General features: G+C 60.4%; 1 protein-coding gene across 1 annotated transcript; it reads left to right on the plus strand.

The window, feature by feature from the left end:
* The first annotated feature begins 975 nt into the window (after positions 1 to 975).
* Positions 976 to 21,616, plus strand: MMP15 (matrix metallopeptidase 15). The gene is made up of 10 exons (XM_059905886.1): positions 976 to 1,360; positions 11,852 to 12,000; positions 12,669 to 12,797; positions 14,577 to 14,884; positions 15,221 to 15,382; positions 16,319 to 16,572; positions 16,933 to 17,071; positions 18,066 to 18,216; positions 18,352 to 18,467; positions 19,613 to 21,616. The coding sequence occupies exons 1-10, from the start codon at positions 1,199 to 1,201 to the stop codon at positions 20,068 to 20,070; spliced, it is 2,028 nt and encodes a 675-aa protein (XP_059761869.1). The 5' UTR covers positions 976 to 1,198; the 3' UTR covers positions 20,071 to 21,616.
* Positions 21,617 to 22,034: the final 418 nt, after the last annotated feature.

Genomic DNA, 22,034 nt, shown 5'->3' on the forward strand with positions numbered 1-22,034 from the left:
TTCCAGATAAGGACTTGGAGGTTCAGAAAAGTTAAGTAACTTGCCCACCTCCATACAGCAAGTATGTGGCAACCCAGGACTGCAACCGCGTCTCTGGCGCTTGGCACTGCCCATCCAAGGTACCCAACGCTTCACTTGGCAACTGAGAAAAGTCCTGAAGGGCCAAAGACACCCTGAGGCTCTTGAAAAGAGACCTCAGGCCAACAAATCTCTAGATTTTTGTTTATCTTTTTTTTTTTTTTTTTTAGCCTAAGACCAGACACTTGGGTCTCTCCTTCTCGGCTCTCCCTGCTCACCGCTGCCTCAGTGTCCCCACCCACCCACTAGGCGGGAGAAAGAGGCGTCTTCATTCCTTTTTGCCCCTCCCTCTGTGGGGTGGGCCTCTTGGGGGTCAACCCAGCTCCCCCAAAACAAGGAGGCGAGTGACGGGGGCGGACTGGGGAGGATTCCCGCCGTCTGGGAAGAGTTAAAGGGTCGCCTGTCCGGCTCCACCGCCGGCACCTGCTACCAAAAAGCCTCTGGCTGAGGTACCGCCCCCGGCCCCCGCCCGGGTCCGCCCGCCACGAGAACACTGGCCCTTTAAGAGCGGCGGTAGTGCATCGCGGGGAGGAGGGCCGGGAGCGCTCGGGGCTGCGCGGAACTCGCCGGGAACGTCTGGCGCCGGCTCTCTGGCTCGCTCACTCGCTCCGACCGGCTCCCTGCGCCTCATCCCTGGGCTGCGCGGGGACCCGGGCCCGGTCGGGCGCGGGGCGAGCAGGATCCACGGGCGGGAGGCGCGCGCTCTGGGCAGCGCCTGGCCCCGGACATGGACAGAAGGAGCTGGGCGCGCAGGGGGCGCCGCGGGACCGGGCGGCCGGAGCGCTGAGCCAGACAAAGGCTCAGGAGTTGCGCTTGCTCTCGAGAGCCGGGCCCCGGGCGCCGAGGCTGCAGGACCCCGCGGCGGGCGGCTCCGGCCCGCCCTCTCCCCCGTGGGCAGGCTCCGCGCGCCCGGCCCTGCCCGGCCCGCTTTTCCTCGGGCGTGGGAATTTGCCGAGGAGACCTAAGCGGCTCCGCGGTGGCCGGGACCGGGAGGTCTGCCTCGCGCCCGCCGGGCGGGGAGCCAGGGAGCGTCGCAAGTTTCCGAGCCGCGTGCGGGGACCCGGCGAGCGGGCGAGCCGCGCGTGCAGCAGCGCCCCGGGCCAGGCCGGTCGCCGGAAGCATGGGCAGCGACCGGAGCGCGCCCGGACGGCCGGGCTGGGCGGGCAGTCTCCTTAGCGGCCGGGAGGCGGCTGCGCGGCCGCGACTGCTGCCGCTGCTGCTGGTGCTTCTGGGCTGCCTGGGCCGCGGCGCAGCGGCGGAGGACGCAGAAGTCAATGCCGAGGTAAGGACCCTCGCCCAGTCCCTTTGCCACGGGTTGGAGGACTTGGGGCTGGGGGACTTGGGGTGGGAAGGAAGCCACGCCCGCAGCCTGAAGCGTGGAGAGGAAGGGCGCGGAGATGAACCCCAGTCCCGGAGTTGGGGGCGGGGAAGAAAGGGGACCCGGCAAGCTGCCCCTCCCCAGCTGGCCCTTGGCGGTGCACCTCTTCCCAAACCCTGGAGGGCGTAGGGCTTGCGCCCACTCTCTACCCCTATAGCCCCGTCCTGGGCACTGATCCTTCCCAGCCCGCGTCCCGGGAGCCGCTTCTGCCGCCCCCAGCCCTTGCTCTTCTCCTTCCCTCCCTACCAGACTCCTGATTCCTCGAGAGCTCTGCGGACGCACGGTGACGTTCTTTGCGAATGGGAAGGGGGCTGCTCTGTGTGTGTGTGTGGGGGGGGGGGGGGTCTTGGGCACAGCAGGCAGCGCTCCCGTCTAGATAGACTCTAGTTTGGGTGACACTGAGCCTCGCGCGGCAGGCTGGGGTAGGGGTAGGGGGTGCGAACCTCCGAGGCAGCCCATTCGGGTTGAGGGGGCGCTTTGGCGACTTTCTCAGACTCTTGCGCGCAAGCCTCACCAGGGCCAGATGGCATCTAAGAGGGAAGCCCGGTCTCAGCCGGCGCTTCCTCCACCAGCGCCCCTACGCCAAGGCCCGGGCCCAAGAGGGTGGACCCCGAACATTTTTTCACCAGGAGCCCGGCAGACGTCCCTACCGGGGCCCATCTCTGGAGCGGTCCCGTGGGTGATTAGGCGCCGCCTCCTGGCGCAGAGCTGCGTCCAGCCAGCGTCCCCGGCTCCATGGGGTCGCTGAGCGCCGTCCTCCGGATTAGGGACAGTGAGGGCACTAGCTCCGTTGACCCAGAGCAAAAGCGTAGACGTTCCTTCACGACTTCTAAGACCCTGCTCCCCGCCCAGGAGAAGGGGAGAGGTTTGGCATGGTGGGGAGACACCCCCCTCAGCGCGTCCCCGGTAGGCTCGGGCCTCGGTGCCCTTGCGCCGGCCTGGAGCCTCCTGCCGCCCGGGCTGCTGCCCTGAGTGCCGTTTCTATTTGCAGCCAGGCCGGTGCTCCCTCCCAGCTCTCAGCGGCTTCCCCACCTCCCCGGCTGCCTGGGAGATTTTTCCGATGGAAGCCTGCCCTTCCCCGCCCTACTTTAATAAAAGCACTGAGGAAGGGCAGGGAATTCCTCCCAGCTCAAGTTACACCTCCCAGCCAGTTCCCCACCTGCTCTGCCCCCTCCCTCTTCGGCCCGGCCAGGGAAAGCTACGGGGAGCCAGGCCCAGGCGGGAGGCAGAGTGGGACCCCAGGCCATGCCCAGTCCAGCTCCACCACCCCACCCCTGATTCACACAGGCAGGCAGGCAGGGGCTTATTGGGGACTCCTGCTGGTGGGGATTGCCCCTCAGCCTGCATCCAGGTACTGGGCGGAGAGTGCTGTTTGGGCCCACCTGCCACTCTCTGGAGTTGCATACCAAAGAATTGCAAGTCATAGACCCACCCCCGAGGAGTTTATAATCTATACTTAGAAACGGCATCTCCACACAGAAAGCAATTGCAGACCAAACTGGAATTTGGTAGCCAGGCATTGTGATTTGGCATCTTAGATGGCCAGGAGCTGGGGCACTGGGGCCTTCGTTCTCTCTTTCCTTTGCTTCTGCTCCTCCATCACCTCCTCCTCTCCCAGCTGCGGGAGTACCCATAGCCCCGGGCCTGCACTGGGGCCACAGACCATGGCCCTACGCCTGGGTGGCACTGACTAGGGATTCTGTGACTGACCTGCAGCCCCTCCCCTCGGGAGAAACTTGGGTTGGGCTATTTCGGGAAGAAACTCTGGAAAGTACAGGGCACCCTTGAATGCAGGAAGCCAAGGCAGATGCAGGACTAGAGACCGGTGGGCTATCCCAGATCCTAGAGTTGGCTTTGGACTACAGGCTGTTCCATGGAGTCCCATCAAGTCTGGCCCGATCTGGGCCCAAAGAGTCAAATGGCTTCAGCAGCCAGCCCATTTGCCCGGAGGCTGTGAAAACTGTCCCCCAGGTCCGTGCTAACCAAGAACCAGCATCAGAGATTCCTGGGCCTGGCTGTACCCTGTGTCCAGAGCTTCCGTCCCTTGGAGCAGGGCTTTGGTCCTTGACCACAGCTCCAGACCTCCAGTCAGGTCATGGCTGGGACTGTCTCTGAGCAGCTTAGAAACTGAGGCAAGGCCAGCCCCTCTCCCTCTCTCTCCCTCCCAGGGCAGAAACCAGAGGCATCTCATCAGACTAAGGAATCAGACGTGTGCTAGGAGCCAGTAGGCACCGGCAACCTGCCAGGCCTCAGCCTGGAGAAGGCTGTCTTCCTTGGGGAAGCCACCACTGAGCTACTCTGCCCTGTCCCACTCCCTCCCTTGGCTGTCAGGTCCCAGTCTCCAGCCATTCTGGCCCACATAGACCCAGGCCCCGCCTGACTGAGGTGCCAGCTGTAGCTCCTGGCCTCCCTGACCTGAGAGTCCAGGCCCTCCTTCAGATTTCTGTCTTGCTCTTTCTGGCTATAGCGCATACTCCGCTTAAGTGCCTTTGATTTTTCACCAGAGAAGCTTTGGCTCTCCCCACCTTCCCCTCCCCACCAGACACACATCTAGGCCCTCAGCCCACCCACCCCTCCGCATGGAGGTGACTCAGGCCGCTAGAGTTCAAAGGTGTGGTGCCACTGCCACTAAGACATGGACACACCCACCTCCTTGCCCCTACCTGGCAGCTTAGCAGGAGAGCAAAAAAAGGGGTAGGAGTCAGCTGGAATTCTGCTTTTGACCTTCAGGTCTAATTTGAGCCGCAGCCCCAGGCTTCCTGGGTTCCAGTCTCTGTCCACACCTCCATGCTGGCCCCTGGGGCCCCACTGTGTGCTCCTGTCAGTGCCCTTTCCTAACTGCGGAGCAGAAGCGGCAGGGGCACCCGTGCCCACCCTCGAGGAGAAGGGGTTAATGTGAGGGCTTGTCTTTGGGAACCTACAGAAGCTGAATCTTCTCGCCTTCTTTCTCCCTCTCTGCTTTTTAATCTGTTCTCCTCTTATCACTAACAAGCTACTGCTCTCTATACTTTATTTCAAAACCCAGAGAGAACTGGGCTGACTGGTGCTGCCAGGCACTCGGGATCCGACTGGGCTGTGCCCTTCATGCCCAGCCCTTTGCCAGGGCCCTGTGTTAGGTCTGCCCTGGGGTGCAGTCAGTCAGCTTCCTCCTTGCAGAGAACAGCCCAGTGTGCGCTCCATGTGTGTGCATCACCTGGCCTGCCCATTCTGACCCCTGGACTCAGACACCTTCCTTTGCCCCAGCCCAAGGAGGGTGGAGAGGAAGCAACCTAGAAACACACCCAGACCCCCCCTTAGAAGACTTCCTGCAAATCCCTCCAAATACTACCCATGTTCTCTGATGCCAACTCAGAATAGCAACGCTGCCCAGCAAGGAAAATCCTCTCCCTGCCAAGCACTTGGTTCTGGTCACCCCTCCATGCCCCCTTTGTTGCTTGGTCCAGATGTCCCCTGCCATCAAAGCCTCTGCCCAGCTGGAGGTTTGACTTCTGCCTGAGGCCAGCTTGAGGTGGTCGTAGTGGTGGCCACTGCTTCCCACCTCCAATTAAAGTTGGTGCTGTAGGCCTTTGGGAGGTGATTAGGTCATGAGGGCAGAGCCCTCGTGAGTGGGATTAGTGCTCTTATAAGAACTGCCTGAGAGGGCTTCCCTGGTGGCGCAGTGGTTAAGAATCTGCCTGCCAATGCAGGGGACACGGGTTCGAGCCCTGGTCTGGGAGGATCCCACGTGCCGCGGAGCAACTAGGCCTGTGTGCCACAACTACTGAGCCTGCGCTCTAGAGCCCGCGAGCCACAACTACTGAAGCCCGTGCACTTGGAGCCCGTGCTCCGCAGTGCATGGGGTCACCGCGGTGAGATGCCCGCGCACCGCAACAAAGAGGGGCCCCTGCTCACTGCAACTAGGGAGAGCCCGCGCGCAGCAATGTGGAACCCAATGCAACCAAAAATAAATTAAATAAATAAATTTTTTTAAAAAAAGATAATTAAAACTGCCTGAGAAAGCTCCCTTGCCCCTTCCACCATGTGGGGACACACACACAGCAAAAAGTTAGCAGCCAGGAAGAGAGCCCTCACCAAACCTGACCGTGTTGTCTCTCCGATCTTGAACTTCTTACCTCCAGAACTGTGAGAAATACTGTTATGAGCCACCCAGCTCATGGTATTTTCGTTATAGCAGCCAGGGTGGACTAAGGCAGTTGGCATCTTCAATATTGTCCCAACATTTATGTAGTTCACACAGCTGACCACTCGCGTAGGGGTCGAGCCCCATGGCCAGCTCTGCCCTGGGCGTGGAGATGTGTTCTCTGAGTCAGCAGAAGCAGAGAGGGCTTGGGAGCTCTCTGCTTAGATCCTTCTCCAGCTCAAAGAGGGCCCAGGGAGGAGTCCACAGATGAATGTGAGGACCTGGGACCCTGCAGGTGGCTGAACACTCCAGGCCTGTGGCACACAGTAGGTGCCTTCTGAGTGGACAAGCCCCCGCTGAGTTAGAGCTCATATGAGGCCGTTCCCCAGAAGAACAGTGGTTCTGGGGATGCCTGAGCCCTTTAGGGGAGGTAGTACAGATTTTGCAGCCCTGGGCAGGAACAGCAGAGATGTATGAGATGGTCCTGGATCAGAGAGACAAAGAGGGATGCCTCTTAACCAGATCCCATTTCCCTTGTGGGAATAGCAGGAAATGAGCAAGAAGACCCAACTCAACCTCCAGTATCTGGACAGACAGATGGGGACCTGAGTCCCAGCCATCAGCCAGCCCTCAAAGATGCCCCACAGCCACGGAGCCTGGAGGTCAGGGTCTAGAACTGCTCTCTAGGATTCGCCCTTAGCCCTGGACACCACCTGGTCCTTCTCCCAGAAGCAGCTGCCCCCCCCGAGGGGTGAGAGCCCAGCTTCGTGTCCACCACACATGGGCCTGGCGCCTGGTACATAGGAAGCGCTTACAAAATGGTGGCAAAATACAATGACAGTGAGAAGCACATGGCATTTGCTGTTGTGAGCAAGTCATTGACCCCATCTGAGCCTCAGTTTCCTTGTCTACAAAATGAGACTAGTAATAGTATCTACTGGATGGAGTTACTGGGGAAATTCAGTGCGTTTATGTGTAAAATGCCGAATGCGATGTACGGTGTCCTTCACGCTCACGCGGGGCCCATGGAGGATCAAGTGTTATTTTTGAGCACCTTCAACATACTTGGTGCTATCCTGGGCAGGGCCTAGGTGTGTTTTGTAAGCATTTTCACATTTAATCCTGTATTAACTCTGTAAGCTTAGGTGCAATCATGACCCCATTGTACAGAAGAGGAAGCTGAGACCTCGAGGTGAGAGACATTACCCCTGATTCCCCAGCCTGGGTGGTGGCAGAGGAGCCTGAGCTCCCAGCCCCCAGGCTGGGTTAAAGGCTACAGGTCAGAGCCCAGGGTGTCATCCTTTGGAAGTGCCTCCAGGCAGGAGCCTACTGGGCCTGAGCCAGGTGGGAAGGAGGGCGTGGAGGTGGAGCCAGGGCCCGCCCTCAAGCACGTGAGCCTGGAGCCCTACCCCTGCCTGTCCAGCCACCCAGGCTCTGCCTGGAAGGCAGCCCCATGTAAGAGGCAACACCTACAGGGGGTTTCCAGGTGAGGCCCCAGGCCTGACCCTCAGCCAGCCCGAAACCACTAGCAAACAGGGCCCTTTTCCCCACCCCTGCCCGCCCACTGGCCGAAGGACCCGGCTGCTTTTCCCTCCGGGTTAAGGAGTGCGGGCAGGCTGGGAGGCCACAGGGTAAAGAAGTGGCGTCCACTTCCTTCCTGCTTCCCTGGCTGGACGTCCCCCACCCCGCCTGCTCTCCCCACCACCCAGAGCCCCTTCCCCACCTGCAACTTTCCCATCTTGGGGGGTTAGATTTGAGCCCCAAATGAGCAAGTTTGTTCTTCTAGAACTGCTTAAATATGGACTGTGCTACCTCTAAAGGGAGTAAATGATCCACTAAGGACAGGGTGGTCTGGCTTGGCGCCCCCCTTCTTGCCCGGCCTTGGACTAGTTATGCCTTCTGCGGGCACAGTGAGGACCTCAGGACACCATGAAAGGTCTGCGTCCGTCCGTCGCTGGCGGGCCTGACAAGACGCCTTTTGTGCCTGTCTGGGCAGCCCCGCTAGGGTCTGCTTGGCCTGCAGAGAGAGCTGTGGGTGAGTGAAGCAAAGCAGAGCCAGGAGAGGTTTTTCTTATCGCACAGGGTCTGATAAGGCCGGGTGGGAGGCGGCTCGGCCGTCTGAGCCCCAGGAGCTGGATGCGGTGGCAGCAGCAGCAGCGCGCTCACCCTGCCCCCACTGCTGCTTCATGCACAGTATTGATCGGGCAGCTCCTTGCCAGACACGCCCGCCCTGTGGGGAGGGCCTGCCTCGCCGCTGTCTCGGCAGTCCTGGGGGGCAGCCCTGCTGACGTGGCCCAGCGCCCAGACCCAGCCGGAGATGTGGAGTGTGGGGAGGGCTGGGCGCTGTTCCCGAGAAGGGCCAGGGCCCAGTGTGCCCTGCCTCAGGCCCAGAGGAGCTGCTGCTGCTTCACAAACAGCCTGGTCCGGTAGCACTGCCCACAGGCTCCGGTGCTAGCCACAGAGCAGCTGCGTGACCCTGGCTGGGCCCCGCACCCTCTCTGAAACTCGTAGTCTGTGTAATGGGGATGGGGCACTTGTGAGCATTGAATGGGGTGATGAGAGTGGACAGTCTGGCCTCCAGCAGATTCTCGGCCCCTGGCTGCTGCATTTATGGCCTCTCCTAGGGGCCAGGGGGCCAGGAATTCCCCCTCAGACTCTTGATGGCTCTACATCTCTTTGCCTGGGGCAACCACTCACCTGAAGCCTCTACACACACTTATTGGATGGGGTCTGGAGCTTGAGAAAGAAATGGCTGAAAGAACCAGGGTGGGTGGGGTCTCCTGCAGCAGCCTCCCTCCCTGGGCTGCAGGCAGGAGGAGGCCTCGTGGCCCAGAGCTCTCTCTGCAGAACCCTTACCTGCCTCCCACTGGACAGTGGTCCTCATGGAGGAGGGCCCACCACTCTGCTGCTTACTGACCTCCCTGAGCCTCAGTTTCCCCAGCTGAGCAACAAAGCTTCACTGCTTGGCTCACCCCACCTGTGAGAGTCGAGGTAACCGGACGGAAAAGGAGACACCTTATGGAAGGGACAGTCTTTACCGGTAGGAGCAGCAGGGGCTTGAGCACAGCCCTTCCCCGACTTTGAGACCAGGGGTCAGTCATGACCTTGGGAATTGCTTCCCGCTTTTGTCCCAGGGCCGCAGAGCCCCTCAGGAGGCTGGAGTTAGGGCAGCACCTGCCATGCACCTGTGCCCCCCATGGTCTTTCCCCTCCACCCCCAGGGCTTGTCGAACTTAGCAGAGCAGTAAGGTGATGAGAAACTTCTCCTGGACACGGGGGGAAGGAAAAGCCCCAGCCCCGCGGGCGGTGTAGACTGACTGGTGCATTGCCAGGCGGGCTCCCTCAGCTCCTTCACTTTGTCTTCCGGGGGCTCAGCTGCTCTGGGCCAAGGCTGTATTTCAGCTTAGCCCACTCATGTCACCAGTCCTCAGCCTCAGCTTTTTACCCAGCAGTGGCCGAGAGACATTTGTCATCAGGAAGCCTTGGCTGATACCGAGATGGAAGTTCCTGGCTTCCCTGGGACTCAAAGGGTGTTTGCCTGTGTGAAGGAGGGTCCACATCAGCCCCCCCGAACTGTGCCCAGTATTGAAGGGGCCCCTCTGCCCCATCCCCCGCCGGGCTCTGGAGCTCTTCACTGCAGACAGGCCCAGCTCCCTCCCCTCCCCAGGGCCCCAGCCTGAGCCTCCCCTGCCCTGCCCTCCTCCTGTCACTCGCCAGACACCGCTAATCAGCCCCTTGGTGGCCTGTGATTGCGCTCCCCGGGATATTTTTACCTTATGCAAATAGGTGATGTAGAGGTGCCCTCATCTGTCAGCAGCAGCCCCAGTTCTCCCCCCACCTCCAGCTGGATTCTTTTCACTGTCAGAGCTGTCCGAGCATCACAGCCTCGCCTTCTAGATCTTTCCAGGCTTCTTCAGGCAAACCGTGTCCATTAAGGGTGGTGGACATCCCCCTTTACAGACACACAGGAGCCTCAGGAAAGGTGTCCATGCTTGGGAAGAATGGGGAGGGTGCCCGTAACATTGCCAGTGTCTGGTGGACCTGAAGGAAGGGGGCCCCGGGCAGGAGGGGTGAGGGGGGTCCGTGGGGGATGCCACAGGGCGCTCCTGCCTCCCCCAGCTGCCCTGCCCCCACCCAAGGCTGCTGTGTCGGAGCCTGGATCCTTCAACCCTGTCGGCCAACGCAACGGGCTGCCACTCTAGGAACAACTGGGCAGCGCCCCTGCCCCCACCAGCCTCTGCCATTAATACCACGTTGACTGAGCACTTTCCCCTGCCCAGCACAGTGCCAAGGGCTCCTGTGGACTTGCCCATTTCATCCTCACAGAAATCCATGAGATGAGGCAGGTCTTGATTCAACCCCCTTTTACGGACTGAGGCACAGGGAGCAAAGTGGCTGGGCCAGGATCTGCCCCCAGAGCCGTGGTCGTTTCTCAGCTCGGTGTCTGCCACATTGTTCTGCGAGGCCTGGAAGCTGTGGCTGGGCATCCTCAGGCTCTGGCAGTCTCCCTGTGCCGCCCTTGTTGGCTCAGCCCCCGCTCCCTCCAGCGGCAGCCTGGGTGTTGCTGAGCCCAGCTGTGTGGGCACCCCATCCACACCAGGGGCCTGGGCAGGGCCCTGGGCAGGTGCCAGGGCTGGGCTGGCGAGTGGCACTGAGGGAAGCCAGTACCTGAGGAGCTGGATGTGACCCTGGTGGCAGACAGATGAGAGTGTGGCCCAGGCCAGCTGACACACGGCTGTCGGCCCAGAGCAACTACCATGTCCAGCTGCCATCCTGCCCCGTGGGCCCTTGATGTGCAGCCCTCACCTTCCAGAGCGTCTCAGAGAGCAGGCCTTTAGGTCCCCTCACTCTGGGGGTTCCCAGAGACCAAAGACAGACAAGGAAGGGCTCAAAGGACATGCTTCCATGTAGCCAAGGCCCACAGCAGTCCCTGGGCTCTGCTCGCCAGCCTCCCACAGTGGTCACCATGTTCTCGTGGCCTTGGGGGCACCAGGTGGGCAGGGCAGAGTTCCCTTCCTTACCACCACTCAGCTTGGCTCACTGGGGATCCCGTCCACCGGTTTTGACTGCAATGGTCCTGTCTGCTCACAGACTTGCGGGCGTGAATTCCTCGCTCTGCGGGTGCACCAGGTCTCCCCAAGGAGATCATAAACCCCTGGAGGTCAGGACACCTCAGCCGCCTCCTCCACGGCCTCCAGCTGGCATGGTACCTGGCACAGAGAGGGTGCTCAGAAACACTTGGCAGGATGGCTGGCTGGGTGGGTGGACACACAGACAGACAGATGGGTAGATGGATGAGAAGACTTGCCCAGCAAGTCTTGAAGGGGACGGGCACCCCCACTGTGTCCCAGCTGCTTTTCCCAGGTCCATCTCTCTCACCCCACCCCCTGACAACCCCATGGCTCCCATTTTGCACACGAGGACACTCAGGCCCAGAGAGAACAGAGTTTGTGGCAGAGCAGAGACTGGACTTCAGGCCTCCTGTCCGACCCTCCTGGGCCTGGGTGGGCTGGGCTGCCTGAACCCACCTGCTTTCCCTCCGGAAGGTTCAGGGTCTGTTGGGGAGCAGCACCAAGGGGCTGGTTTTCCTACTTGGTGAGAACTCAAGAGGTTCTGAACCCTGCAGGGTCCCCAGTGGTCTGCCTGGAATGGTAGAAGGCCCCACCCTGGAGGGGGCCAGCACAGTAATAAGGACGGCAACTGTGGGCTGTCCTCAGAGACACAGCTTCTGTCCTAATGGGGGAAGGCAAATGATAAACACCTAAGTGAAACATACAGTGTGTCAGATGGTGACAAGTGCAGGGAAGCAGGAGAGGGAGTACAGCGGATGGGTGTCTTTTTTACATTTGTCAGAGAACACCCCTCCAATAAGGTGATGAAGCAGAGACCTGAAGAAAATGAGGGCATGAGCCATGCAGATTTCTGTGGGGAGAACACTCCAGGCAGCAGGAACAGCAAGTACAAAGGCCCTGAGGCCTCACAGGTAGCTCCTGTGAGAATTGGCTTTTCCTCTGAGATGGGAAGTCTTTGGAGGGTTCTGGACAGAAGACTGACCAGACCTGACTTGTAAAGGCCTTTTGTTCCGGCTCTTGTGTGAGAACAGACCGTAGGAAGTGGAAGCACGGAGAGCGTACAGAAGCTCACATGGTCACCCGGCGGGAGGTGGTGGCGGGAGGTGATGGTGGTGGAGGTGAGAGGTGGTGGGATGCAGGCCAAGCATGTTTGGAGGTAGCGGTGCCAGAACCTGCTGACCAGGTCATGGCCTCTCCTTTGCAGAACTGGCTGCGGCTCTATGGCTACCTGCCCCAGCCCAGCCGCCACATGTCCACCATGCGCTCCGCCCAGATCCTGGCCTCGGCCCTCGCCGAGATGCAGCGCTTCTACGGGATCCCCATCACGGGTGTGCTGGACGAAGAGACCAAGGCGTGAGTCCCTCGGTCGGGCCATTCCCAGACCCCACTGGCACCTGCCCTCCTTCTGGCCAGCTCTGATGAAGGCTTGGCATGTGGAGTTTCCAGAAAAGAGTGGCCTAGATAAGAGATGGCATATGGCTTGATCCTCCGTGCTAGCTCTGATTGGTTGGGAGTGGCTGCCTGCTGCCTAGTGTTGAAAAAGCTCCTGAGGCCAAAGCCCAGCTCAGCAGCAAGGAGCATAGGATTGATTAGTGATGTCTGCCACGGGCATGGGAATGGGGAGGTGCAGCACACATGCGCACATGTGGTTGCCTAGCTAGGCCTTGCTCTGAATCTGGCAGAGGTGATGTGACCCAAAGCCACATCCTTGATGAGCACGCACAGAGCATAAGGTATCAGGGATAAGAAGCCTCAGGGTAACTCTCCTCCCATTCCTGGGTGATACTGCTGAAAAGGGGCTCACCTTTGCAGAGCCACTGCTGGGCACCCAGTCTTCCAGTACAAGATCACTGTACCGTTTTCCTGATGAGGAGCTCGAAGCTGAGAGAGTCTCTCACCCCCTCCACACCCATATAAGGGGCAGCTGGAGGCCAGCGGGGGGAGGGTGGGAGACGGTGGACTGCCTGGAAGAGGCAGAGCCCAGCAGGCAGGCGTGTTGAGGGGAGGCTCTGTGCACCCAGGTGGATGAAGCGGCCCCGCTGTGGAGTGCCAGACCAGTTCGGGGTACGCGTGAAAGCCAATCTGCGGCGGCGGCGGAAGCGCTACGCCCTCACCGGGAGGAAGTGGAACAACCACCACCTGACCTTCAGGTAGGGACCCTGGCTGCCCAGGGTGGCGTCCCCCCAGGGCACCCTCCAGAAGCAGCTGGCCCCTCTCTGCCTGGGCTGAGGCCTCAGGCTTCCCAGTGGGCTCCTCTGGAAGGCTTCCTTTCCCAGCAGCCCACCGCAGGGTGTCTGGCCTAGCTGTCCAATCCTGCCAATCCCGCTCCCATGCTGATTAGATCAGTCACCCCACTCACCCACCCACCCCAGGCAGTCTCCCTCCAGAGAAGGGCAAGAACTTTGAACTGCTTCTGCTCTGTCCTCCTTCCCTCCATCCCCTGACCCGCCAGCAACCTAGGGCTGGCCTCACCTGCCCAGATGGGCTCCTGCACCGGTGCAAACTGGGGGCTTCAGGTGTCTGAAGGGTAAGGGAGGACTGGGGTGCCTGAATCCAGGCAGATGCAGGCAGGCAAGCAGCAAGTCACCTGCACAGACCCTGGTTCAAGCACCCTCCTCCTTTCCACTGAGTCCTTTGGCAAGAAACCCCCCTGAGCCTTGAGCTCTGTGGCAGTCCCCAAGGGTTCCCCCTTCCTGTTCCAATCCAGCCATGACCCCACCCGCAGCTCCATCTCCTGAGGAAGAGCAGCCCACAAGATCACATAGACCCAGGCCGCCAGAGTGAATTCATGATCCATGAGTTGATTCATGATCTTTGATGGAGATCTGTCCAGCACATGGACTCTTAATCTGCTTTATGTGGGAGATAACAGGCTTCATCATGCTTTGTGTGTGCGTGTGTGTGTGTGTATGTGTGTGTGTGAGGCTTGTTAATGCTTAACATTTACATGTTCTCAGAATGAAATTATGTAAGAAAGAAAAAAATCAGAATATGTACCCTTTATAGGCATCACAGTTTTGTTTGGGTCAAGTGTGAGGCAGAGTTGCCTTTAGTCTGTACTCTTCAAGGCAATGGAAATCTAGAAGGACAGATATTTATTATTAGGGGCTGGTATATTTGTTTAATATTTATCTGCAATAATGATAGAATTGTTTTTAGGAGAATATGGATAGTAGGGTAAAACATAAAGAGAGAAAGAGCTCTTTTAGAATTAGACATAGATTTAACCTACTAAATTGCAGAACATTGGTAGTAGAGAAGCAGCATGGCATGTTGGAAAGAGGTATGTTCTGGAAGCCAGCAGTCCTGAGTTTGAACAGGCTTCATCATGCTTTTATCATGTGCAGGCTCATATGTGCCTATGTTCTACCTGAGTTAAGTCATTTAATCCTCCCAGGCACTCCATGATGAAAGCGTTGCCCTCCTTTTCCCATTTTACAGATGATGAAACTAAAATTCAGAGAGACTTAAGTCAGTTGCCCAAGGTTCCACAGAAAATGTTAGAGCCGAGCCTTGAACTCAGGTCACCCTGACCCTGGAGCCCAACATTCAGAACCTCTTGGCCTGTGTTTCCCAAACCGCAGCCATTTGCATCCCACTTGCTAGGTCTTTCTCTTGGCTATGTATCACCTATACTTTTAATTACTTAATGTTTTTCTTTCTTAAAATAAGCTTATTGGGCACAATGCAACCTTATTCAGTGATATCCTAATGAATTCCTTGGCTTCACGTTAGTTCCTTTTTTTTTTTTCAAATTCACGTCAAAGTAAACTAACAGTTGATATTGATGAGCATTGTCCATGAACCAGCTCAGATCTAATGCCCTTTCCTTCAGACCATGTGTCCCCGCCCCCAACCCAGTGAGTGCTAGCAGTGGACAGCAGCCCCAGGCCCTGTGTTCACTCACACATCTCTCTGCCCACCTGCAGCATCCAGAACTACACGGAGAAGCTGGGCTGGTACCACTCGCTGGAGGCGGTGCGTCGGGCCTTCCGCGTGTGGGAGCAGGCCACGCCCTTGGTCTTCCAGGAGGTACCCTATGAGGACATCCGGCTGCGGCGGCAGAAGGAGGCCGACATCATGGTACTCTTTGCCTCTGGCTTCCACGGCGACAGCTCACCGTTTGACGGCACAGGTGGCTTTCTGGCCCACGCCTATTTCCCTGGCCCTGGACTGGGCGGGGACACCCATTTCGATGCAGATGAGCCCTGGACCTTCTCCAGCACTGACCTGCATGGTGAGAACAGCTGGTCAGGGTGACAACAGGGGAGGCGAGCTGGAGCCTCAGGGCTCAGAGGAGAGAGCATCCCCCGTGCAGTCCTTGGGAGCAGTGACGCTTGGTCTCAGTCCCCTGCCCATCATTTCCAAAGGGGGGTGGTAGGGAAGGGAAGGGATCATCGTACCCATTTTCCAGATGGGGAAGCTAGAGGCCCAGAAGTCAGAGCAGTTTAGCTTCTTCTAAGAGTAAAGCATGGCCAGGCTCTCTGGCCCCCTCAGCCCACCCCAGCCCTGTCTGGGGTGTCCAGGACCTGGGCCAGGTCAGAGCTGACTGTGCTGCCTGCCCCCACTACAGGGAACAGCCTCTTCCTGGTAGCAGTGCATGAGCTGGGCCATGCGCTGGGGCTGGAGCACTCAAGCAACCCCAGTGCCATCATGGCACCATTCTACCAGTGGATGGACATTGACAACTTCCAGCTGCCCGAGGACGACCTCCGGGGCATCCAGCAGCTGTACGGTGAGCGGGCGGCACGGGTGTGGCCGTGTTCTCTGCACGCGGCTCTCAACTCCCAGCCCTACGAGGCGTAGGTACTACTGCTACCCCCATTTTGTAGACGAGGAAACTGAGGCCCAGAGAGGATTAGTGGTTGTCCACATCATTCAGTGAGTAAATGGTGGTGCTAGAAATCAAACCCAGGGCTGGCCGACTCCAGGACCTGGCCCTCCCTCAAGGTCCTCACCCAGAGCTTTCATGATGGCCCCAGGGCCCCTCACTGCCCCCCTTTCCTCCTCAGCCTGAGTGATACTCTTATTAGACCGAGGGTGTCCCTGGGGTCCCAGGACCCCATTCCTCCCACTGTCACTCCCAGCCCGTGCCTGTCCCAGGCTCTCCACTGAGTGTTGCTGGCTTATCACTTCCCAGTGCCTTTGAGGCAGGTGGCATCGCTGCCGCCCCACTGCAACTAGGCCCCACCAGAGAAGGCCTCCAGTGGGGAGGTGTCCTGGGGGCCAGTTCGGTGGGTCAGGGCCACACTCAGTGCCCACCCTGAGCCCTCAGTGTGTTCCTGGCCACCTGGGAACCAAGTTCTTCCCTCTGTTTGTGTCCACTGTTTCCTGGAGCCTCCACTGGAGCAGGCTGGCATCCTGAGGGGAACATCACCAAGGGGGGGGTGGAGCCATTGGCAGCCTCAGGGGTGCAGTGACCCAAGCCCAGTGTGGGGAGGTCAAGGAAGGGGCTGTGTGGAGGAGGATGGAGGTCCTCCCAGGGCTGATGGCCGTGCGGGGGAGGGGTCTGCCGTGGCCAGATAGGGCCTTTCGCCTGGGTGGGCTGCCCCTGGAGCACAGGTCTCCCCAGGCTGGGGACCCCAGGCTCCCAGGGTTCTAAGTAGGAGACCCTGGCATCCTGGCTGAGTTCCAGGGCTACCCCCTCACTTCCCCCTGCCGCCCTCCGCAGGCACCCCAGATGGCCAGCCACAGCCCACCCGGCCTCTTCCCACCGTGACCCCCCGGCGGCCAGGCCGGCCAGACCACCGGCCCCCCAGACCCCCTCAGCCACCTCCCCCAGGCGGGAAGCCGGAGCAGCCCCCAAAGCCAGGCCCCCCGGCCCAGCCTCGAGCCACGGAGCGGCCCGACCAGTATGGCCCCAACATCTGCGACGGGGACTTTGACACGGTGGCCGTGCTGCGCGGGGAGATGTTCGTGTTCAAGGTCTGGCCCTGCCTGTGCCTCCCCAGCCCCTGGGCCCAGGCTCAGAGCCGAGAGCGCCCTCCCACCTCTCCCCCGGACCCTTGCCCCGCCTCCACCCCCGCTTCACTGAGCAGCCCCTGTGGAGCCATCAGACCCTAGACCAAGAAGAAACCAGCCCGAGGGACAAGAGAATTGCCCGGGATCGTACAATAAGCCTAGGAGTCCGCACCCCACCCGGGCTCTCTCCCTGGTGCCGCCCTGGCTTCCTAAGCCACCTCCCCCTGGACCCTCCCTGACCCGGGAAGGGGTGGGTCGAGGGGGGCCTCCCCCAGGCCAAGGCAGCAAGCCTGCCATGCTCGCTCACACCCACGCCCTCCCCAGGGCCGCTGGTTCTGGCGGGTCCGGCACAACCGGGTCCTGGACAACTACCCCATGCCCATCGGGCACTTCTGGCGTGGTCTGCCCAGTGACATCAGTGCTGCCTACGAGCGCCAAGATGGGCGTTTTGTCTTTTTCAAAGGTGAGCTGGGGCAGGTAGGAGGGAGGGGACTGGGCGGCCTTCCTGCCCTTACCTCTGACCTGACCTCTGACCCAGCCGGGACTGAGGGAGGAGGAGAGGGAAGGACCGTGCACATCTCGTCTTGTTGCCCACTGTGGGCTTACTCGGGGGAGACGAGTCCTCCTGGCAGCAAGGCAGGGGTTGGGGATGTAGACAGAGACCAGAGGACTGGGCGGCAGAGGCTGCTCTGATTGGAGGCAAGTGTCCGTCTTCTGCAGCACAGGGGCTCCGCCCCATCGCCCTCCTTCCTTGCATCCTGTGCCCCTTCCTTGCCCCTTCCTCATAAGAATGGGTCCCCGAGCCCACTCTGGGGCAGGATTCCTGAGTCTGTCTATGGAAACAGTGGAGCTCTCTCCCCTCAGCCCTCCCTCTGGGGCCTGCCTTCCTGGGGAGGGCCTCAAGGGCAGCACCCCTGATGGACCAGCTGTGTCCCCAGCCTCGCTGGCCCGAGCCTCAACCAGGCAGGAACTCCCCGAGGACAGGGCTGGGTCCACACTAAAAGTAAGGAGCCCTGGGCCATGCACTGGGGTGCCCCAGGGATGCAGCCCCCAGACCCAGAGGCCAGGCAGGGCTCCCCCTCTTTCCTCTCTCTGTACAGGAACTGTGGGGGGGGGGGGTGGATGTTCAAGTGGGAATGGAGGCCCGTATACGGTGCGACTGTGTGTGGTGTGTGTACAGGTGTGACCCGGCAATGTGTATGTGTGTAAATGGGTGTGTCGCAGGTGTCCATGAGTGTCCACTGTGTGTGATGCGAGGGTGAGTTGCGCTGTATGTTGTCATGGGTGTGTAGGTGTCAGTGCCTGCCCTGTGTACGAGGAAGTGTGTGTGTGTGTGTGTGAGCATGGTAATGGATGTGAACAGATTTGGGAGCCCAGAATATCCCTCCCGGTGCCCCCTTCCTGCACACCCACCACCGGCCCCAGGCCTGTCCTCACCCCCCTGGCCCCTCCCACAGGTGACCGCTACTGGCTCTTCCGAGAAGCGAACCTGGAGCCCGGCTACCCACAGCCACTGACCAGCTATGGCCTGGGTATCCCCTACGACCGCATTGACACAGCCATCTGGTGGGAGCCCACGGGTCACACCTTCTTCTTCCAAGAGGACAGGTGAGCACCCCTCCTCGAAAGGGAAAAGGCCCGCACTGGGCCCCCACCCTCAGGCCTGACCAGAAAGAACCCATGGCCCACGCGGACCGGGCTCCAGGCCCCAGCTGGCCCGCAGCCCTGTGCTTTTGGTCACAGGTATTGGCGTTTCAATGAGGACACGCAGCGTGGAGACCCCGGCTATCCCAAGCCCATCAGCGTGTGGCAGGGGATCCCCGCCTCCCCTAAAGGGGCCTTCCTGAGCAACGATGCAGGTACCAGGGCCAGCCCCCTCCCAGTCTACCCAGCACTCACCATTCCCCCTCCTCCATACACAGGAACAGAGCTTGCCTGAGGTCACCAGCATCGAGATGGCATGCATGGGGGACACAGCTGTTACCCCAGGCTACCATTTACCCCATTTACAGAGGCCAAAGGGAGCTTGCGTAAAGGGCCCCAAATCCCGCAGTGAGGAAGTTACGGAGTCAAGAGTCCAGCCAGACCTGCCTGTGTCCAGAGCTGGTGCTCAGAGCTGCCCCGATCCCCACAGAGCCTTGAGCCTGGCAGGGGTGGGCGGTGAGCTTGGCTCAGAGCGACGGGAGCAGGAGTCCTCCCGGGGTGCCCCCTTACCCGCTTGGCAGGGAAGCATGATCTCTGTCGTTCTAACTGAGCAACAGGGAGCTGTGGCTTTTATTTCTCCAGCAGGGTCTCTGGTGAGTTTAAGAAAACCCATCAGCCCTGGTTCTGAGCCTCCGGGTCTCAGGGGAGACCCGGCTGGCTTTGCTAATGCTCGGGTGGGTCACACAGCTGGTTCTGGCGGGTCCGGCACAACCGGGTCCTGGACAACTACCTCCCCCGTGCGTGTCACGCGGCTTCCATGCGTGATGGTTTCACTCTGCAGCTGCTCTGACCTCCTTGTGCTCAGCTGAGTATAGACGCACCTGGTGGTTCAAACCTGGCCCTTCCTGGAGTTAAAGGGATGTGGGTGGAGTGCCCAAGACCAGAGATCTGGTCCGAGGCAGCATCAGTCCCCTCTCCAGGTCTGTTGCAGGCTGACTGTGTGGCCTTGAGCAAGACACTGGCCTCTCTGGTGCAGGGAGAAGCCAGGCCTGGGTCCCCTGACTGTAGCCCACAACCCAGCAGGCTACCGGACCCTTCTTTGCGCTGCCCTAGTCAATGTCAGCCCAGCCAGGAAGCCCAGGATTCTAGTCGTGCCCCTGACCTAAACCCTGTTCTTCTCTGAGCATGGTCTGGCTCCTATAAGTTGGTAAGGGACAGATCTGAAAATGCCCAGGGAAGCCAGTGAGAAGGATGGTGTTTTAAAGCTGGGGCCCCTTCAGCTCGCCCTGGTCTTCTTTGAGGTCTCTGGCCAGTGGGTGGGCCCCGGCCTGACACCCCTCCGGTCTGCTTGCCCTCGCAGCCTACACCTACTTCTACAAGGGCACCAAATACTGGAAGTTTGACAACGAGCGCCTGCGAATGGAGCCCGGCTACCCCAAGTCCATCCTGCGGGACTTCATGGGCTGCCAAGAGCACGTGGAGCCGGGGCCCCGATGGCCTGACGTGGCCCGTCCGCCCTTCAACCCTGACGGGGGTGCAGAGCCCGGGGCGGGCGGTGACAGTGAGGAGGGCCACGAGGCGGGCCCCGGCGGCAAAGAGGGGGACTTCGGGGAGGGGACAGACGAGGACGGGGGCAGCCGCGTGGTGGTGCAGATGGAGGAGGTCACTCGGACGGTGAACATGGTGATGGTGCTGGTGCCCCCGATGCTGCTGCTGCTCTGCATCCTGGGCCTCACCTACGCCCTGGTGCAGATGCAGCGCAAGGGCGCGCCCCGCATGCTCCTCTACTGCAAGCGCTCCCTGCAGGAGTGGGTCTGACCCTCCGCACCAGCCCCTCCTGCTCCTCACGGTGCTAAGGGGCCAGGCTGGCCGCGCCTGTGGTTCCGAGACAGCTCCTGGGGCCTTTCATCCAGAGCCTTCAGTGGTTCCCTCAGCCCCTGGGTGGGGGCCCCTCCAGGCCCTCTAACATCCCTGCCAGGCCTGCCCCCTTGTTTATTTATGCCCAGGTATCTTTTTTTTTTTTTTTTTTTTTTTGCACACTAATTGAGCATTTCTTCCTACTTTCCTGACCAGGGCGGTCCCTCAGGGCAGGGGGTTAGAGTTTTCTAAATGTAGTTCTGCACCAGACAGGGAATTAGGCTCCCACCCACTTCTGGCTTAGCCAGAGGAGCAGAGGGTCAGAAGGCCCGGCTGGAAGAGTGGCCAAAGGACTGTTGGGCTGTGCTTCAGCCTGAGCACCAGGGCCAGAACCGAGGGCTCTGCTGGCTTTGGAGCTTGGTGGGGCCTAACTGGTCTCAGCCCTCTGAGTCTCTGTGGTCTTAGAAAGAGCTTTCACCCGGTGGCAGCCCCAGGCCAGAGGGGCCAGAGGGGGCAGAGGGGGAGGTGGCCTGCTGATCGAGAGAGTCCTGTTGAGGTCTGGTTCCTTCCCACCCACCTCTGACAACTCCAGCAGCCTGGTTCCTTGTGCCTAAGAACCTACCCTGCCCCTGGCCAGCACAGGGCCAACAGCCCCCAGCTGCCCTGTACCCCTTGAGCCCGCACCTCCTTCCCTCTCTGGAGAAGGGGCCCTGGGCCTGCCTTACCAAGGACCAAAGGGGGTCCGCCGAGGCCCCTCCCCCAAGGGTAGCACCAGCCTCGGCCCTGGGCTGGGTCTCCACCCCCGCCCACTTTCTCCTCTCTGAGTCATGACCCAACTGGGCTCTTTCCGTGAGCGTCCTCCCTCCCTCTCTCACCCACACCACCATCCTCAGAGGTCTCAGAACCCCAGCAGCCTCAGGCTCAGCTGCCAGCGTCCTGGCTGTCCCGGGGAGAGAGGGGCGGATGGGCGCCCAGGCTGGCACGGGAGGTGTCCACAGACGCGCGCCCACCAGCCTGGGGGTGTTCCTCCCTGCCAGCTCCCTGTCCCCCAGGCGCACTGGTAGGGAGAGGCCAGCAGCTCATCCCCTCACACAGGCTGTGGGACAGGGCTGTGGAGCCCCCAGAAGAGCCCACTAGTGGTAGCCTGGAGATCCTCCCCGTCCTGGGCTCAGCCCTGAGCGTGGAGATGATTCCTCCCTCTTTTCCTTCCCAAAGTAAGCAGGAGGCGAGGCTGCTGTGGGAAATGGTACTGTACAGCCGGCTCTGTCCCCTCTGCTTCGCTGCAGCCCTGAGCAAGCAGGTCTGCCGCCCAGAATCCCTGAGGCCCCTGCGGGGAGGGGCTCCCCATGGGCTGGCCCCAGTGCGGGTCCAGCAGCTTCCTCCCCCCTCCATCCTCAGAACCACCGGTGAGCCAGCCAAGGGGGGTGGGGAGGGAGGGGGTCAGTGTCCACCCCCATACGTTTCTTTCTGTAAATAATCTGCACTGATTAAATTGTACGGCCGGCGAGTGTGCCTCCTTTGTAAGAGGCCTTGGGCTGGAGCTTACAGCTGGAGGGGCTGCAGGTGACTAGGGTGGGGAGGGCGTGGTCCAGGCTGGGATTAGGGGACTTGCCCCCCACCACGCCAAAGAGACCTCGTTCCCAGTTCTGCGGGGGCTCCTTCCTGATGGCCCTGGAAGGGGCAGAGCTCTGGGGAAGAGTGGGAGGCGGCTGCCCTCAGTAGACCAGAAGAGGGTGAGGCAGGGGACCAGGGGTGGCCCTGCTGGGGTCGGGCAGAGAAGGGGTGGGGAATTTACTGGCCATTCCTTCATGGTGAGAAAGGGCACCCAGCTTCCCGCACACCCTGCATGTCTACGAAGGGTGGGATAACCAGTCCAGGCCACCCAGCCTTCCCACCCATCCGGACTGGTTCTAGGCAGCCTGAAG

The sequence above is a fragment of the Balaenoptera ricei genome, chromosome 19, assembly GCF_028023285.1.
Source record: "Balaenoptera ricei isolate mBalRic1 chromosome 19, mBalRic1.hap2, whole genome shotgun sequence".
NCBI lineage: Eukaryota > Metazoa > Chordata > Mammalia > Artiodactyla > Balaenopteridae > Balaenoptera > Balaenoptera ricei.

Coding starts and splice junctions, on each gene's coding strand:
- MMP15 (XM_059905886.1), top strand. CDS start 1,199: ATGGGCAGCGACCGGAGCGCGCCCGGACGGCCGGGCTGGGCGGGCAGT. Junction 14,885..15,220: donor CTCCAGCACTGACCTGCATG/GTGAGAACAGCT, acceptor CCCCCACTACAG/GGAACAGCCTCTTCCTGGTA. Junction 16,573..16,932: donor GGGAGATGTTCGTGTTCAAG/GTCTGGCCCTGC, acceptor CGCCCTCCCCAG/GGCCGCTGGTTCTGGCGGGT.